This window comes from Excalfactoria chinensis, chromosome 2, assembly GCF_039878825.1.
Source record: "Excalfactoria chinensis isolate bCotChi1 chromosome 2, bCotChi1.hap2, whole genome shotgun sequence".
Taxonomy (NCBI): Eukaryota; Metazoa; Chordata; class Aves; order Galliformes; family Phasianidae; genus Excalfactoria; species Excalfactoria chinensis.
Genome location: NC_092826.1, coordinates 22110356 through 22129547, shown reverse-complemented (window position 1 = coordinate 22129547; position 19192 = coordinate 22110356). Strand labels below are relative to the sequence as shown.

General features: G+C 43.1%; 1 protein-coding gene across 1 annotated transcript in view; it reads left to right on the top strand.

The window, feature by feature from the left end:
• LOC140247810 (neural-cadherin-like) overlaps positions 1–19192 on the top strand; it is a 36965-nt gene that overhangs the window by 13160 nt on the left and 4613 nt on the right. Inside the window, exons 10-28 of the mRNA XM_072327814.1 lie at positions 421–591; positions 3139–3311; positions 3417–3584; positions 4260–4509; positions 5092–5219; positions 6073–6259; positions 6409–6552; positions 7115–7398; positions 8214–9831; positions 11436–11529; positions 12247–12431; positions 13037–13266; positions 14228–14505; positions 14871–15085; positions 15817–15944; positions 16401–16522; positions 16667–16799; positions 16882–17062; positions 18867–19033. Of these exons, the coding sequence (XP_072183915.1) occupies positions 421–591; positions 3139–3311; positions 3417–3584; positions 4260–4509; positions 5092–5219; positions 6073–6259; positions 6409–6552; positions 7115–7398; positions 8214–9831; positions 11436–11529; positions 12247–12431; positions 13037–13266; positions 14228–14505; positions 14871–15085; positions 15817–15944; positions 16401–16522; positions 16667–16799; positions 16882–17062; positions 18867–19033 (4856 nt within the window). The remainder of the gene's footprint in view (positions 1–420; positions 592–3138; positions 3312–3416; positions 3585–4259; positions 4510–5091; positions 5220–6072; positions 6260–6408; positions 6553–7114; positions 7399–8213; positions 9832–11435; positions 11530–12246; positions 12432–13036; positions 13267–14227; positions 14506–14870; positions 15086–15816; positions 15945–16400; positions 16523–16666; positions 16800–16881; positions 17063–18866; positions 19034–19192) is intronic.

Sequence of the window (19192 nt, the reverse complement as noted above, 5' to 3'; positions counted from 1 at the left end):
CTGTTCAGAAAGACTCCCACTATTGAGATGACCTTGGTTACATCACTTAAGATTCCAGAGCAATGATGAGCTAACTTTGAAATATTCAGTTGTGCGGACTATCGCTGGAATAACTGTATGGGACATCTTAATGAGGAGACTGGGCAGTGAGGTAGCCAGGAGCTCAAATTGAAGCCCCTTAGGGGGGCAGTAGGAGAGAAACCTGCTGACTGCTGCTGGCGTGTAGCAAGTAAAGGAGGAGAGAAAGAACGTGTGGTTGATTTTGCTGGGGCTGTGCCTTGCAGGGTTGGTGTGGGTTGAGCTTTACAGTTGTGCTGCGTGCAGTTGTAGCTCTCTTCTGTAGGGGAGCAGTGGTGGCCCCTCTCTGTGGGCTCAGTCCTGAGGCTGTGGCACGCAGACAGGAGGTGTCCGTGTCCTCAGGGGTCATCACCACCACGCGGAGCTTTGACCGTGAGGAGCAGAGGGAGCACACCCTGTTTGTCACCGCGACAGACCAAGCACAGGAGCCGCTGATCGGCGTCTGTCAGATCACCGTCCTGATTGCTGATGTGAATGACAACGATCCCAAGTTTGAGAACAGCCGCTACCAACGTGAGTGATTGGTTAGCCACCTGTCCCACTGCTGTAACACGAATTTGTTCAATAGTTTCTAATACTGATTACGAGTTTTTAGGTCTTTCTTTGCTGCCAGCTGAGCCAGTTACTGCTTAACTCATTGCTAGCACAAGTATGCAAAACTGATCAGTGTTATAAGTGTCTTATTCAGTGCAATACTCTTAAAAACAGTCCTACAAACTATCCAAATCTGATCCCTTTCCTTTGTGTCTTTCCCTTGCCCCATCTGTCTGCACACTGATTTTTTGTTCAGTATCTTAAAACAATGCATGACATTGTGGCTGATAATTCGCCAACCCTGGCTAGAAGAGCAATCATCATCTTTGTCCCCTTGATAGAGTGTCCCTGTTCAAATGGATTGGAGTGATTGTAGATATATCTCTTGTCAAACAACCTGAAATCCTTGGCTTGTAGTCTGCAGCTGGCTGTGAGCCCTGATCCCTCCTGTAACTGTGCTGCTGAGCTTGCTCTTCTGATTTGCCCTGGTGCCATTCCCTTTTTCATCCCTACATGATGCCCTTTTCATCAGTCTTTGATCTAACTTTACTTGCTGCTCCTCCAACTGAATGGAGCACTTGGGTACATTTCATGCCACCCACAAACGACGAGCATGCTCCTTAGATGACAAACTAGGACAGGTAATTGCCTCACCAAGAATGTCAAAAAGAATAAATGGCTGATGACGTATGAAAATGGTTCAATTTTGGAGGCTTTTTGCTAGTCCTATAGAAATGTCACACAAGACACCAATGTGCTATTCAAATGAAGATGGCTCATAAGTATGTTGTCTCTAGCATCAGAGAGGCCAGAATTTTTTGCAGGATTCAAAAAGTTGAATGCTTTATGGCAGGATTTTATAATGAAAAAGTGAACTGCTAAGAAATAATCTAAGTATATGTCTATAGAATCACCGAATGCCCTGGGTTGAAAAGGACCACAATGATCATCTAGTTTCAATCCCCCTGCTTTGTACAACGTCACCAACTACCAGACCAGGCTGCCCAGAGCCACATCCAGCCTGGCCAGTCTATACATTAGCAATATGCACAAAGACAGAAATGAATTTATTTTGCACCTTTTAGAGTATCTTATACTAAGTTCAAATGACAAATTGGTTAAAAGGTACTGACTGGAGATAGGAATTTCTGCGTTTCCACCAGTGTTTTCTGCAAACCTGGCCAGAGAAGCACCGAGAAGGCAAGTAGGAGCGATCTGACTGCAGAGAAACATTTAGGGATGGAGAAGAAAAGTTCTTGAGGCAAAAAACAATGTTAGCAGCAAAATGAACCTTTCTTCTCTACCTTCACTATGAAAGCTGTGCCATTGAGTGGTGGCACTCAGTAGTTATGGTGACTGGCACTTGTGAGGTATGAGCATAATTTCTTTTTGCATTAACCGGCAGAGGTCCTGTAGCAAAGGCAGACCTATGGGATGGAGAGACTGCAGACAACGAGGTCACTTTATGTGTAGCACTTTTCCAGTGTCTGCAGCTAAGTGATCAATGTTTGTACGTCACAGAATTAAAAATAGCTTCCTCTCTGACAAGATCAAATGCCGTTAGTCATAGCTTTCTGTTCTTGGAAGTTGCTGGTTCTTTATTTCTGTGCACTATCATGTGAATTAAATCCCTCATTTAAGCCACGTATCTTATAAATCTGCATGAAAGGAAGGCATTAAACAAATGCTTAACTCTGCGCAGTGTGGATGGCATAGTAATTGCTAGTTATGCCAGCAGCAAGTAGAAGTACGTGAAATGAGAAAGATCCTTCCAAGTAACCAAAAGCTTTTTTTCACAATGTGAATTAACAGAACTTGACTCTAAAAGTATAAATCTGAACACAAAGAAAGGGTATTTTACAGTGTTTCTTTGTAATAAATCCCATTTTCATTAATCTATTTTAATGCCAGTAGATCTGACACACTGGGGATATGAATCCTAGGCCAACTAAACACCCTGGGGGATAAGAGAAGCTAATTAGAGCTCAACTTTGTGTTCATGGAGTGGTGCTGGTTTATAATTTTACTGCCCTGCTGCCAACAAATGTAGATATTGAGGGAGAAAAAGCAGAAAATATGAGCTCGCTGCTTTATGAATAGTGAGCAGTACTGATTTTCCCACCTCAAAGATGCTGAGCTGTTCACTATTTCTCATAACTTCTTTGGGATCCCTGCTAGGAATCGGGAAGACAAAACAAAAATTACTCTGTGCAACTGTGCACCTTTTTGCTGGCAGGTTTTCAGATGACAGTTACAAAAGCAGGCTCAGCAGAGGGCTGGTCTGCCTCAAACCCTTGGCACGAAGGCGCTGCCTCTGCTGCAGACAGTGTGCTGGGAGCAGGGAGTGAAACCCGGGGCTTCCTGCTCTGCCATCATCCCCGTCCTCCCTGTGGGGGTGCTACTGCTCACATTCAACCCCCATTCCAGGGTCCCTCATGATGCCGGGCACAGAGTGACAGTCTACAGAAGAGTCCTGACAGAGGCTGTCAGAACAAACGTGCTGACAATACCTTTCTCTTCTCAAAGATTTCCTCAGTGAAGACACTCCTGTAGGGATGAGTTTCCTTCGTGTCACAGCTCATGACAGTGACCAAGGTGTGAACGCTGCCATCACGTATTCCATGTTAGCGCATCAGGTTCAGTACTTCCAGATCAATCCCAGCACGGGTTGGGTGTATGTGAACCACAGGATCCCCCAGGTAATGACTGCTTGCTGGAACAGAGCAACCCCCAGACCCATCACAGAGGGTCTTGATTTGCACAAAATGCTTTGCAAATATCCTTGATCCTTCTTCATTTCGTAGACAGCACGCATTAGTCACTATATTGTAGCAACGGACGGGGGCAACAGGAGCAGCACGGTGGATCTGACCGTAACCATCACCAATGCACTCAGCCAGCCACCCTGCTGGGAGCAGAGCAGATACTGGGTAACAATCCCTGAAAACACCATCCGTGACACCAAGATAGTGGTATGTTATGAGTGTGATTGCTTACCTCCCTCTTCTTTTCATTTCCTCTTTCTTTGTTGTGCTCTCTTTGCATCTGTGGCAGGAACATAGAATCATAGAATGGTTTGGGTTGGAAGGGACATTGAAGACCATCTAGTTCCAGCTCTTCTCTATGGTCAGGGACATCTCCCATTAGACCAGGTTACCACAAGCCCCACCCAACCTGGTCTTGAATGTTTCCAGGGTTGGGGCATCCACAGCTTCTCTGGGCAAGCTACGTCAGTGCCTTAACACCCTAATAGCAAAGAATTTTTTCCTAATATCCAATCTAAATCTTCCTTCTTTTAATTTAAAGTCTTTACCCCTTGTTCTAGCAATGCATTTCCCTGACGGATAATCACTCCCCAGCTTTCCTATAGGCTCCCTTTAGATATTGGAAGGCTGCTATGAGGTCTATACTCAGAGCCTTCTCTTCTCTAGGCTAAACAGGACAAGCAGGTACATTTGTTCTTGGTTGAAGACCTGCAACAAGCCTAAATGTTGTGTGATGTAATTCAGATATTCCGAATGGACCTTAACTGTTTCTCTCATCTGTTGTCCTAGTCGTGCATGCTCTGTTCTCCCCATCAAACTGAACACTGAACACTTCCAACCCTGTGCTTCGTCAACACACGTGGTGGCTCTTTTCTCCTTCAGACCATCAAAGCCACATCCCCTCTTGGCGATCCCAGGGTTACATATAACCTGGAAGAGGGTCAAATTCCAGAGACAAACTTGCCAATTCGTTTCTACCTGAGGCCAAATAGAGCTGATGGATCTGCTTCTCTTCTTGTTGCTGAGCCACTTGACTTTGAGACAACCAAGTTCTTCAGCCTGACAGTCCGGGCACAGAATGTGGCGCTGACTCCTCTAGCTTCCTTTACCATTGTTTATGTTAATGTAACAGGTAAGCGTTGCTGTTGGTTGGGCAGCTCAATCAGAAGAATATTCTCCTTATTTTTACTATAACACCATGAGTTAAGGTGAAGCACATGAAATTACAAACTTGCCTAAGAACAATTTATGCATTTCCGTGCTATCAAAGGAAGTTGTACAGTCATAAAAAAGCCTGAGACGTGTTCTAAGTACAACCAGAAGCACAAAGAATTCCTTTGATAGTGGGAGATATCTAATAAAGATCCCCAAATTATCGCTGGAAATATTCTTTGCTATAGAAACAGCTACAAATAGGTTAGTTTTGTGCTTGATATAAGACATTTAACTTTTTCATTACATTCAAAATTTTGTATTTAACACTGAGGTAAAAACAGTTTAAATGAAAATGTCTTTACAACAGGATCGATTTTGAAAGATTTGACCTAACACGCCGTATATTAAAATCTCTCTGTAAGGCTCTGCTCTTACAAAGCCACATAAACCTAAGTCCAGTTTTGTCTCCAAACAAGATTACGGTTGTGGGGAAAAGTAAGAGTAAAGAAAGATGTTCTGGAAGACTTCAAACATTACCTCACTCCGTCATCTTTTGCAGATGTCAACGATAATGTTCCGTTCTTTGTGTCTTCCAACTATGAGGTGTCTGTGCCAGAAGGAGCTGATGTTGGCACATCAGTGATTCAGGTTTTAGCAACAGACTTGGATTCAGGTCTTCATGGACAGGTTTGACCTTGCATCCAACTTTTTTCCTCCCAGTAGGCAAGTTTTGATATTGTAATTAGTGAGAGTGCACAGACAGCAGATGACCTGATAGCAAACCATAAGTGCTTGTTACAGCACCTTTGTGTAGCATATGTCTAGATCTGATGTGCATAATGTGGGGTGCAGGCAGAGAAGATGCTGTTCCAGATCTTGAGATGCTTTGTCCTACCAGGTCATCCTGAACCAGCAACCATGGCAAAACACTGCTGTGTGATTCTCAGGGCTGCTCCCATGACATGGTTCCAAGCTCTTGGCTCTTCAGTTTAAATAGCTTTTCATTGAACCATCATTGTTGCAGTGACACAATTCTTGGGGGAAAAAAAGAAACAAAACAAAACAGTGGTATGATGGAAACACACATTTTCTGTGCATTTTCTTGAGCCTTTTCTAAAAATCTTCTGGGAGCGAACCCAAACTATCAATTAGCTCTGCTTATTTGATACCAGAAGCACTGTGGGTTGCCTGAAGCCTGGGAGTCACCAGGGAAAGTATCATTCCATGCTTTCTGCTACTTGTGATCTTTTTTAATTGACTCCTGCCAGCCACTGTTGGAGGTGAGGTTCTGTGCTCGATGGGCCTTGACATGGTTGGTGCAGTTGGCCTGAGAATTGTATTGTTTGGTTTTTTTTTTGTTTGAATTTTGAAATAGAGAAAAGTCTTCTCAAATTCTGTCCAGATGAGAGCTTTTTCCCTTAGAGCATCGCCATCTTGCAGAGAGACCCTATTAGGCTATTAGGGGAGGGGGAGGTCATGACACCTGGACATGCAGATGGAAGTGGAAAATTCAACCCGCCTTAACTATTTTTCCTTTTAGGTTCGCTACTTTATATTGAAAGATGCTAGTGAGGACTATCAGTTCTTCACCATTGAGCCTGAGACAGGAATTATTTCTACCCGTGCATCTTTTGACAGAGAGAAAAGAGCCTCTTATTTGATTGAAGTTCAATCTCAGGACTCTTCAGAATCTGCCAGGCCTGATGTCCGTGGGCAGCCCAACACAGGTAAAACTAGTAACAAATTCTATATTGGGTAAAGATATCAGAAAATGGGTTCCATAGCTTTACTGGATTAGGGAGGTGTGCGAGCTGTCTGGAATAAGGTGTTTCACCTCTGCCTTTCGAGTGTGCTTGTTCATCTTGCATCTCCTTAGACACAGCCTATGTAAGGATTTTTGTTAGTGATGTGAATGACAATGCCCCAGCATTTCCTCAGCCGGTGTATGAGGTCAGCGTAGATGAAGACAGGGATGTTGGAAGTCCTGTTGTGACAGCAACGGCAGATGATCGAGATGAGGGTGAGTGGTCTTGCCCTGCATGCCTTTCTCTTTAAGTCCTCTTAGTATTCCTAAGTGTTGTCCATAAGGTTGTTTCTCTAATGGTTGAACTTACAGGTCAAATGTTCTCAGATGAATTCTGTCTCAAAATAGAATAATGCCATTATATTTTAGCACCATCCAGTGGTAAAAAACGAAACCAAGGAAGTTAAGGAATGTTGGCACTTGAGGTAGAAGGTTAAGGAAATCCTAAGCAAAAACAGCTTCTAATATTTTAATTGTGTTTTACTTTTTTATTTTAAATGAGTGAACAATAAATTAGAGGTGCACGATTCTTCCATTACCAATAAACAGGGACTTGTCTGTGATTGCAAATCATATTTGTGGCTAAAAATACAAATCTCCCATACATATACCCTTCAGCTTACATGCATGGATCATGTTTGTGATTGTGCCTCCTACACACTCTGTAACAGCCTTTTCTGATTTGAGTGAATAAGGTTTGTCTCAGGTAGGTGTCCACCATGTGGAACTGAATTGAAGAGTGACCGTACAGGCCGCGGTCATTTGCTTTCTCTTGTAGGTGCAAATGGCAAACTCAGGTATCAGATCGTATCAGGAAACACAAAAGGAATTTTTGATGTGGAACCCGAGGCTGGTACTGTCTTCATCGTTCAGTCTCTGGATTATGAAGAAGAACAACGTTATGAACTTCAGCTTGTAGCATCTGATGGAAAATGGGAAAATCACACTCTTATCATCATCAATGTTGTCAATAAGAATGATGAAGCACCAGTGTTCACTCAGAATGAATACCAGGGCAGTGTCCTGGAGGAGCTCACAGATCTGCCTGTGCTTGTTCTAAAGGTAAAAGAGTTTGCATGAAGCTGGACAAAACCTGACATTTTTTTTTCCAGGATTGAGCTCAGGATGGTTCAATCCCATCCATTTACAGAAATACAAGGAGACAGTTTCAAGTGAGTAAGCCCTGATAACTGGGATTTAGCCAGGAACTGTCTGTAAGAGAATAAAGAGAGCCTGGTTGAATTTGCTTGAACTTTCTCCCTTGACCGCCACAAATGTTGAACGATAAGTTGGCTTTCCTTACAAAGCAAAGGAATGTTTATTTGAGCTCATACATTTAAGTTCACAGGCACGCATACCTCATACACTTAAGTTCACAGACCCTTTAGCTACACATGCTACAAAATAAACATTTAATGGAATGTTCTTTGATTGTGGGACTCGGCCATCTCCTCTGTTTTGTTGTTAGAGCATGCACTGGCAGTGCAGGCACCCTGTCTTCACAGCCTTCTGTTCGCTCTGAGAGAGAGTTGCTATTTCTCTTTGTATTACAGCTCTGAATAGTTTCATAAGAAACATATGCTCAACAGATCTATTATTACTCCCACTTTCTTCTTTCCGCAGTTATTTCCTCTTTCCAAAATAAAATGGGAAGTAGAATACATTAGTCTGTCTAAACATGATCTTTTTGTTTCTCCAGGCTGTGCATTGATGTTTATCGAAAGTACTTGACCTAGGTGACTCAAGCCAAGAGATGTTTGTTATTAAAATGCATGCTATTTTTTTTTAGTTTGCACAATCCTAACTGCTATCAATAAAAGAAGAGTGTTTTACTGGTTTCTTTTGCATAAATGTTTCCCTGCTGTGTTTTGTTCTAGGTTTCTGCAACAGACCCTGACCAAGAGGCAGATCAAAATGCTATTAGCTACTCCCTGCATGGACAGGGAGCTGGGAGTGAATTCAGCATCAATGAGAACACAGGTGAGATCAGTGCAAACAGAAGATTGGACCGTGAGAAACGATCAACGTGGCGCTTTCTTGTTCTTGCAACAGATGAGAGCGGAGAGGGGCTGACTGGCTTTGCAGATGTGATCATAGAAGTGAGGGACACGAATGACAATGCACCCCTTTTTCTCTGTGTGTCGGATGATTGTTTCATGGGTTATGTCCCTGAGGATTCCCCAGCAGACACGGCTGTCATGGAGATGACAGCAATGGACCTTGATGACCCAAAGGCCAGCACGAATGCTGTGCTAACATACCGAATCATTCAGAATGTCCAAAATGAGATCAACCTGAACTTGTTTTCAGTTAACCCAGTTAGTGGCACCATCTATACCATGCTTGGGTCCCTGGATCGGGAGAAGGAAGACAAGTACCTATTAGTGGTTGAGGCCAGAGATGGAGGAGGACTCACTGGGACTGGCACTGCTACTATTCTGGTGACTGATGTAAATGATCATGCTCCGGTCTTCCTGCAAAGGATCTACACAGCATTTGTCTCTGAGAATGCGAGTATTAACTCTGAGGTTGCGGTGCTGTCTGCTATGGACAGAGATGAGGGAGAAAATGCCATGGTGACATTCAGCATTGTTGACGGCGACAATGACCACAAGTTCTCCGTGGAGACAGATGAAGTCAACAACTGTGGGTTTATCCGTCTGCAAAAGCAGATTGATTTTGAGAAGCCTCATGAGAGGGTGTTTAATTTGACTGTGAAAGTTGAGGACTTGGATTTCTTCAGCATTGCTCATTGTGTGATCTATGTGGAGGATGCCAATGACCATGCTCCTGTCTTCTACCCCCAGTTCTATGAAGTGGCATCTCTGGCAGAAGATGTGCCTCTAGGCACCAAAGTTGTTCAAGTTTCTGCTCTTGACTTGGATTCTGGCCTGAATGGAAGGTTCTCTTTCCACCTGCTGAACAAGTCTGATCCAGGTGGCCAGTTCTCTGTGGCTAGTGATGGTTGGGTGATAGTTGCAGGAGTGCTGGATCACGAGACAGTGACACAATACCAGCTCATTGTTGTTGCCACCGATATGGGACATCCCCCTCTGTCTTGTAGTGCCACAGTTCTAGTGACTCTGCAGGATGTAAATGACAATGGGCCAGAGTTTGAGGCTCATTATAACCCAGTGGTCTGGGAGAACACAGCTTCTCCACAGTCTGTCCAAATGAATGAGACCTCTACTTTGCTGTATGCAAAGGATCGTGACTCTGCTGTTAACGGAGCACCTTTCTCCTTTCACTTACTCAGCAATTTCGATAGTCTTGGTAACTTCCACTTGCAGGATTTCCATAACGGCAGCGCCTTGCTAACTGCAGTGCATACCTTTGACAGGGAAGTGCACAAGGTCTTCCACCTGCCCATTCTGATCACAGACAGTGGGATTCCACCCATGAGCTCCACCAACACGTTAACTGTGAATATTGGGGACCAAAATGACCACCCACATTCTGCTGGCTACATGGAATGTCTCATTTACAGCTATGATGGTAAGTCCTCTGATGCTTGCACCCAAGTATTACGAAGGAGCAGCTGTGAGATTCTTAAGAGGACTTTGTTGTGTTCCACATAAGTTAAGATCTTAGCAGAGGTGCCACTGAGGTTTGCTCAAGCCCACATAAAGAACAGTAGGTGGGCAGTGCACAGGTCTCTGGACCTCTTGCTTTGTGAAAGGCTCTGAGATAGCGTTGATTTAAGAGGATAGCTGGCTGCTGTTCTATGTATGTTTCTATCAAAGCTGAGTAATGGCTGCTTGTTTCCAGATGCAGTTTTACAGCACAGTTAACATTTCAGAGAAAAAAAGAAAAGCTGACAATTGCTGCTAGAGGGCAGTTTTCTGCAGATGTTAGCTGCAGCACTGCAAGAGAGACCTCCTTTCCCACTCTGCTTTAGCAATTAGACTGTAGTTCTCCTGTGATCCAGTGTCCTACATAATATGCCCATCAGCAGATTAAACCACACAAGTAAAAAGATATTAGGTTGCTTACATCCATGTAGGCTCAGGTCAATCCTTCCTTCCTCTTCTCTGCTGTATGACATACAGTGCAATAGCACATTGAATAGGGTATGAATTGTGGGCATGCTAGAAACTACTTCTGTATAGATGCTCTGTTTGACCCTATATTTGACCCTATATTATTGAAATGTTCTTCCTGTTCTATACCCACTCTTAATTCAGCTTATTGTAAAGTTGAAACCAAGCCTGGCTTTTTTTTTTCTGTCAAACACTGGGAGTCTTTGCTTCTAAGCCAAGTACCAGATCCTTTAATTAAGCCTGAATTTTCTGTTAGCTGCCTTTTTAAAGGTAAAGCTCATCTGTACTGCTGATTTCTGGGAGAGAGTGCCATTTCCTTTCACAAGGTGAAATCCCGCATTCTTTGGTCTTTGCGTATCATTGGTTCTTAGTAGATGTATGAATTCAAATACTTGTGGATCTTTCCTTCAGAAATGGCTATTGATTTTAAACAAAAGCAAGCCCCAAACCATTTACCTGTGAGTTTTTCTTGGAGGATTTATAAACAGCACAATACATACCACTTTCCCTCTCACCCCATAGTCTTACCACCTACACCATATAAGCCTGGGTACTGTATTTTGTACATCCTCTCTATCTTGCTGCAGTTTCTTCCAAATTGCTATTGTTTTGGTTGTTCTTTTGGGTCTGTTTTGTTTTGTTGGGGATTTTTTGCCCTTTGTAATTCAGTCAGTATTTTGGTTGCTTATTCTGCCAAACCCCAATCCCTGTCTAAACCACTCTTCAAGCTGGTTGAGGACTACAGGCAAAATAGTGAAAAGAATCATTCTGGCATTGTTTCTGGATCTCTCTTGCATCTTTCTTCAGAGGTGGCTGTTTTTTTTTTCCTTCTTGATTGCTTTTTGTCCAGCCCCTGATTGAATTGAATCCACACAGCCATGTAGCAAACACCCAGTTAGCATTACAGTATGTGGTATTTACATGCTGGTGCACATCATCAAGGAATCAGCATAACTATTCCTGTAGGGGTTTAAGGCAAACCAATAATCCTTGAGTGGCCAATCTATTTGTGTAGATGTGATTGTTCTGACTATGCTAGTTATGTGCTATGTTGTTTAGGTATCCTGCCCACCACCGTCCTGGGTCAAGTCCTTGCCCCTGATGAGGACGATTGGGATCGTAAAATTTACCAATTTGAAGGAAAGACATCAAGGTAATTAGACAGAAAAGTGGGGTGAAATGATTGGAAAACTTACCCATGCACAAAAACACTGAATGCATTTAAACTGTCTTCCTTTGAAAATGAGTGTGCACGTTGTTGGTAAGACTGCTCTCCAGAATCCCAACTGAGTGTGAGATGACAGTAAATAATGCTGTGTGCCAAAGCAACCCATTTCCTGTTGCTTTCTGGGGTACCCCATCCACCAGGATACTGTTCCAGAGTCCCTATTCTTAGTCATATCCATAACCAGTATCAGTGAGCCACTACAGAAAAAATACCCATTGCCTTCCAGCCTGTCTTCTCCAGACTCCTGGAGTTTAGTGTTCCAGTCTCACCAGTGTTTATAGGAACATATATTTGTTGGATGTGTTCACACCAAAGTTGTGAGCAGAGTTGGGATGTACGCATGTCATTGGGTTGGGTTGTGTCCCTTGGAATGAAAGGACCTAAATTAGCAATTCACACTGTTTGCAAAGGTTTGGCAACAGTAGTCTCAGTCTTCCTACTCAGTTTTCTATAGCACAGAAGCAGGAAGAAACCTCAGTGTACTCCTGGAGATTCTGCCCTGTTCCTTCATGAGGGAACACATCTGCCATCTTTAGTAGCTTTCCCAAAAGAAAGTGCATCAGAGGAACCATCAGTGATAATAATTACTTCTTAGCTTTTTAACTTCTCATAGCTTGTTCCTTGGCTTAACTCTTATTGCAGGTACTTTATCCTTAATGATAACTCAGGTTTGCTAACTATTAAAGAAGGAACCCCACCAGGAACATACAACATAAGGGTTAGAGTCATCGACGGTGTTTGGCCAGATGTTGTCTCAACTGTAAAGGTTATAGTGAAGGAAATCAAAGATGATGCCCTCCATAATGCTGGTTCTTTACAAATCAAAGGTAAGCAAGGTGACAAAGTACATTAGGATCATAATGCTGAAATCTGCCTCTTCAATGTTACTGCCATGTTACTTCAAATTTTAATGCTCTTTAGTATGATAGGAGTCAGCAGCTTGCTAGATGAGGGTTTGAAAATGCATCAGCATTTGCATGTTCTTCTAACAGATCCTTACTGTATGTAAGGAAAATGTCTGGAGGAAAATCAGCCAGAGATTCATGTCTGGTGCAGAAAACAAAGATACAAGATTTCTACATCAACATTTCAACAAAACACCAATTTATGTTTCAGGGGAAAAAAAAAATCCTTGTTTGAACAACTGCCTGCCTGAAATTCAGCAAATTGTTTCAATCTTGGTGAAAAAGTAAAACATTCTTAACTGTGTTTCTGATTTAAAAGAATAAAAGAAAGAAACAAGATTCAGAAAGCTTCAGAAAACAAATTCTGAGCAGAAACCAGCATGAAAAAGTTCAGAGCCTAACAGTGAAAACAGTGATGAATTTGCAGTTGAATTCATGTTCTGCATCCTTAATATTTGCTCTGTGGTGGTCTCCTCTTTTATTGCTGCAGCAGTTATGAGGTACGTGTTGTTTAAATTCTGTTACAGATATCACCCCAGAGGAGTTCATATCCCAATTCCCTGAAAAAGAGAGTAAATACAACCAGTTGAAGAAGCTGCTCTCAGAAATCATATCAGTCCAACTTGAAAATGTCCACATTTTCAGTGTACTAAAGTCAAGTCAAACACAAGGGGTTGATGTTTGGTTTGCAGTTTACGGCCCACCTTATTATAAAGCAGAAAAACTTAATGGCAATGTAGCGGCCTCCAGAGCATGGGTAAGTACATATAAAAACCACAGCATCTTCACATTATATCTGTTCAGATAATGTCCACTGCCTGGTGAATGTGCCTATTTAGAAGGACTGAGGGATGTGTGTGAGAAAAATGGATAGTTCTAGTCGAGAAAGTCAAATTGTCCCATGGCATTTATATTAGAAGTTTCAAATAGACAAGTTTTAAATGCCAGCCTATAAATTCATGCTGAGTCACAGTGGTCTAACTTCTGGGGATGTGAGCATGTTTTTCCTGTTGGAAAGACTGTAAAACCCTGTAAAAAGGATGTTGTCTGGCTGCTACCTTTCTATGTGTTGCCTTAATGTTTCAGTTTATTTTCTCTTGAACAGAAATGTTCTGTAGCTGACGCTCACAAACCTGTACTCAGTCAACAGTTCCAGCTTTCTGAGTAAAGAGCACAAGGCAATAAAATAGCCATTATCCATTGGATAGACAAGCTGGACGTGTGCGTTGAAAATGTAATGAAGTTTGTGCACATCCTAAATAAATAAATAAATAAAGTAGTCTCGCTAAGATCTAAATGACTCTCTGTTGGAAATGTGTCATTGGTGCTGCGGTAATAATTCACTGTTACCAGAAAAGGTTTGCCAAGGTTAGTTCACCCTTCCCAGTATTAAGACACAAGTCCAAATTAAAAGTACATCTCATATTCTACGTCTATCAGAACTAAAAGTGAATAGAACTTACTTAACTTATGAAGACCATGACAAGACTTTTGTCTTCTAATGCTTACTCACACTATAATTGACTTCTACCAAGGCTTTTGCCTTAATACATACCAGGCTGAGCTGCCTTTAGCTGCATAGACTGAGGTAGACGTTGGAAGGAAATGGCACAGCAATCACTTTTGAGAATAAATAAGGCTTGGTCTTTTCATGGCTGTCATTTGTCAGCTTCCTCTTGTGGAAAAGCTAGATGAATATAACTAATTGTTCTCCACAGCTGGAAAACATCTTGGATATAAATATCACCCAGATTGGCATTGATGAATGTGCGACCGCCAACTGCACTCATAGCAGCGGATGCATCAGCAAGTATGAGCACAGTCATGTGCCAACGATAACCACAGCTGGAGGCATTTCACTGCTGTCTGTGACGGTCCTGAGCACTGCCCTGTGTAGCTGTGCAGCTCGGGAGAGTCCTCGTCTCTCCTGTTCCTCTTACCAGACAAACCCATGTCTGAATGGCGGCACCTGTGTGGATACTGATTTGGGCTACAGGTTGGTTAGAGCTTTGTCTGGGGTGCAAGCAGAGTGCTTCTGCACTGGTCTGTAAGGAGGAGGACAGGCAGCTTTGGGGGGATGGACGTCATTGCATGTCTCCTCACTGTGACAGGTCTGAGTTCCGTTCTGCTTCACACAGGTCCGGCACACAGACTTCTGTTTCCAAGTAGGTACCTAGGTTTGTTGTAGTCTCCATAGAACCCTTGGGAATTTTGCAAGCAGTCGTGCTTTCCTTAATGTCACCCTGCAAGATGTCCTTGTTTCTTGCAGCCTACCTCAATGTCATTGAACACTTTAATCATGTCACTTACATTATTGAATAACCTGCTTAGATAGTGGATTTTTCTTTTTTTTTTTCATAGATGCAGGTGTTCTGCTAATTTCCATGGACCAGAGTGCCAGCAGACAAAACACAGCTTTAAGGGCCATGGCTATGCCTGGTTTCCTCCTCTTAAGCCTTGCTTTGAGAGTCGCATCTCCTTAGAGTTCATCACTGAAGTTTCGGATGGCCTTCTGTTGTACCAGGGACCAGTAGCGCGAGGGCAGCCTGGACAGCTGGAAGATTTCATTGCGTTGGGTTAGCACCTTCATCAGTATTTCTTCTGTGTCTAGTATGAAAATGAATTACCATTTGTTTGTTTAAGATTCAGAAAGTTACTTTTGGAGAATGAGGAGGATGCAGTACAGACCAGAATGCGGGGCATAAAATTATTAGAGTGTCCAAGTGGTGGCAATGAAGATGGTGAATGGTCTAAAGGGCAAAACATAAGAGGTGTGGCTGAGGCCACTGTGTTTGCTCAGCCCAGAGCAGAGGAGCTGAGGGGAGGCCTGATGGCGGCTGCAGCTCCTGACAGGGAGCGGAGGGGCAGCGCTGAGCTCTGCTCTGTGTGACAGCGACAGGGCCCGAGGGAACGGCATGGAGCTGCGGCAGGGGAGGGGCGGCTGGGGGTGAGGGACAGGGTCTGCACCAGAGGGCGGTGGGATGGAACGGGCTGCACAGGGCAGTGGGCACGGCCCCGAGTGCCGGAGTGCAGGGAGCGTTTGGACACAGCTCAGACACTGGTTGGAATGTGGGGTGGTCCTGTGTGGAGCTGAGAGCTGGGCTCAGTGATCCCTGTGGGTCTGTTCCAACTCGGGATGTTCTATGCCCAGCAGTTTGAGTCCTGTCACTGTATTGGAAGTTGGACTTTTTAAAACTAAATTCTGTCCACTGGCTAAAGAACTCCTCAAACTAAAGTGTTATTCTGAGCTCAGTTGGGTGTGTATGGAGACATGGCTGCTTATCCAGTAACAATCTTTTCTCTGCAGAGCTGTCTGGTGGTGTCCCAACACTGACTGTGAGCCATAGCTCTGGTGAACTTTACCTTCAGCTGTCCAAAAAAGTTAATGTTGCAGATCGCCGCTGGCACAATATAAAAATTAAAAGTGATGGAAAGGCAAGTGTACATATGGACAATCCTGATGAAGTACTAATTTATGTCTCTAGTTATCCCTTAAGATAACTTTTCTTGCTTCCGTAGAGGTTTTTCATCAATCCTTCCATCACTGCAGTGCCAAGGACTGATGTTTGTAAGCTCAGCAATCACCTTAATCAGGAGGCAGTCAATCAGAACAAGATCTTGAAAAGTCCAGTTTATTTTTAATGATCGTATCTATTGCTTAGAACTTAGAGCTGTGATAATCCAGAGGGCAAGATGGATTGATGGGCTGAAGTATCCTTTATTTCTCAGAGTGAGGAACCCCTCCCCACCATCTGAGTTTAGAGATACACGCAAAGAAGATATGTGTGCTTTTCTACAAGGGTGTATAATTTATCGGATTAATGAGAAAAAACAAGTGAAATTGCATGCATGTCTCCAGATCCAATTGTTTTAAATAATTATTTTCTTCAGAAAGTGAAGCTGGTTCTTGACCACTGCATAAATGGCTCAGCTAGAGACAGTGTTGTTAAGAAGATCTCTCAAGTAGATCTGTCCTCCTGTGAAGCCTCCGAAGAGACTATGGGAACTTGGAGGTAAAAACAAATAATAATATTCCCCGAACCGGAAACATGATTACTTAAAAGAGCTAAGGAAAAGGAAGGAGGGGAAAAAACAGAACAAAAACAGCCAAATTATGTTCTTTCTTTCCATTAATTCTTTCCCCTTCTTCCCCTCAGCATGGGCAGGATCTTCAGTGGTCACCAGCCCCTACAGCTGGGTGGAGTTAAGAAGATTTTGCCTCATCATGACTCACAAAGGCACTTCAGAGGGTTTGTTGGCTGCATACGCAATGTCATTGTTGACACTAAGGTAGAGCTGCTAAGGCCAATCTTGGGTCTACCACTGCCAACTGTAGGCATTTGGAGTGATGCTTTTCCTTGTCCTTTCCTAGGTTTATGACTTAGAACACCCTGCAGAGTCCCTGAACAGCTCTCCAGGATGCATCCTCACAGATGAAATGTGTCAGAGCACTGGGATGGTCTCCTGTGGTGTCCATGGTCGGTGTGTTGGTGACTGGAACTTCTTTCACTGTGACTGTACCCCAGGATATGCTGGACCCACATGTGACAAAGGTACTGCAAGTTCTAGGGGGAAACTCATGGCAGGGATCGGTGGGAACAGCATCAAACACACTGCTCTGAATTTGCCTTTGCTTTGAACTTAGGATCTTAATAAGACCATGCTGTATTCTGGGAATGTTTTAGATCTGCAGCGAAGCAAAGATCCTTCTAAATCTTGTTGAATGAAGGTAATGACACAGATGAGGGTCTTCTGCTTTACTTCGTGGAGTAGGCAAATGGTCAAATGCATTGTTTTGCCTTTTTCATCACATGGCACCTTATTTCTCAGTGGTTAGAGGAAAAAAATTTGGTTTTTGCATTCTTCCTCTGACCATACTGATCAAAAGTTTATTCTAATAAGTGAGGTGCTGTCTGTCATCCTGCAGTGGTCTGAAGAGTGATTAGGTGTCAGCTTGGAATGTTCTCTTTATGAAACCTGGGGATACAAAACTCAAGTCCTCCGGCCCAGTTTTCTATCCATAAAAGGAGGATAATTGCATTTTCTTCTGCCACTGGAATGAATTGGAGGTTGTGTAATGCCATTAGACCACAGCAGTGGGTTCGTGTAGGGACATAAAGCGAGGACAGCTCCAGCAAATGTGTTATCCTGTGCAAAATCAGCATGAAATGTGCATCGGAGAACAAAAGCATGCAAGAGGCGATAATGAAAACCTCTGACGCATTGTAAGAAAGTACAAAGTTTTAGCAACATTCAAAAATCTAAACAATGAAGTCTTTAATGTGTGAAGTGCTTCTAATAGCCCTCAGCCATGTTCGGTGCACATATGCTTGAACTGGCTTTGACTTTCTCATCTTAATACCTTCATCGGCCATTGCTTGGAAACACAAAGCAGATGTAAGTTATAGGTGCATATTGGGACTACCTGCCTTCTGCCTCTAGGAACAAGATAGGAACAGTGAAGTTAGCTGTAACAGTCTATCAGTACCAGTGCCCCATGATGTCTGGAGCTTTGTGTGATGTTGGAGGGGAACTAGCCCCCTCTGCACCTTAACCTGAATGCATTGATTAGTTGGAAAGGAGTATATGATAGGTAGCACTGAATCAACGTGTTGAGGTAAATATGCAGGACAGGTGTATTGCACATACCCTTTCAATTTAATGGCTTTACTTTTCCATCCTGCATACAGAATAATAATACCCTGCAATCATTCAGACCCTTTCTTTCTTTCTCCACCTCCCACACAAGACTTAAAAGGTGACATTAAATGACTCAGTGGAAGCTTGCCTGATGGGGACTCGAGTCATGATTGGCAGCATGTTCTAAGCCTGGAGCCCTCACTGTTTATAATGGCCGTGTAAATGGCCAACATAGTTCAGTTATTTGTATTAACGTTTTGCTGATATACGATACTTGTTTATAAACATCTGCCTAGATTTAATTCTCATTCTATTTTGCATTATATTGGGATGCTGATTCAGAATCTCAACTGCTTATTTGATATGTATGTATGGATTGGTTTCTATTTCTCACCACTGTGGAAGAAACCAAGTGCTCAGAGACAAGCTGTTTAAAATCCACAAGTCATACCCTGATGTGTTAGGATTACTCCATTTGGTTCTGGTTTTTATTCTCAGTTCATTCTTTTCTTCTTAATTCTCTTAAGTAAGGGAGATACACGCATATGTGAATTTAATTGTTTGGAGTTGGGGAGCGCTTTCCAGAATGCTTCATTACTTTGTCAGAGTATCTTAAGAACTGAAATTCTAATGTTCAGAACTGGTTAATTCTTGAGCACTCTGAAGGAGCAGCAGTTTTTGAGATTTTCTCTTTGCTTTGGTGCGTGTCATGAGTAGTTCTTCCAGAATGGGCTTTTGGAAGGGACAGCTGGATCCATTATGAGCCAAGGAATACCCTCAGCATGCTCAGCACTCGGATCCAGCTGATGGTGCGCACCCGCATCTCACGCAGCACACTGCTCAGCTTGGCTTCTGCAGATGGGAGCAGCTTCATCCGACTGGAGGTGGGTGCTTTGGAACCCTTCTGCCTCAGCCCTCCTAATTTGTATTGGGGGGTGTAGCAACAGGAAGAAATGATGCAGTTTCTGATTAAGAGCATCTATTTTTGAATGTAATAAACAGCCAGAATTGTCCACGTGAGGGCAACCACTCTCATTTGTGTT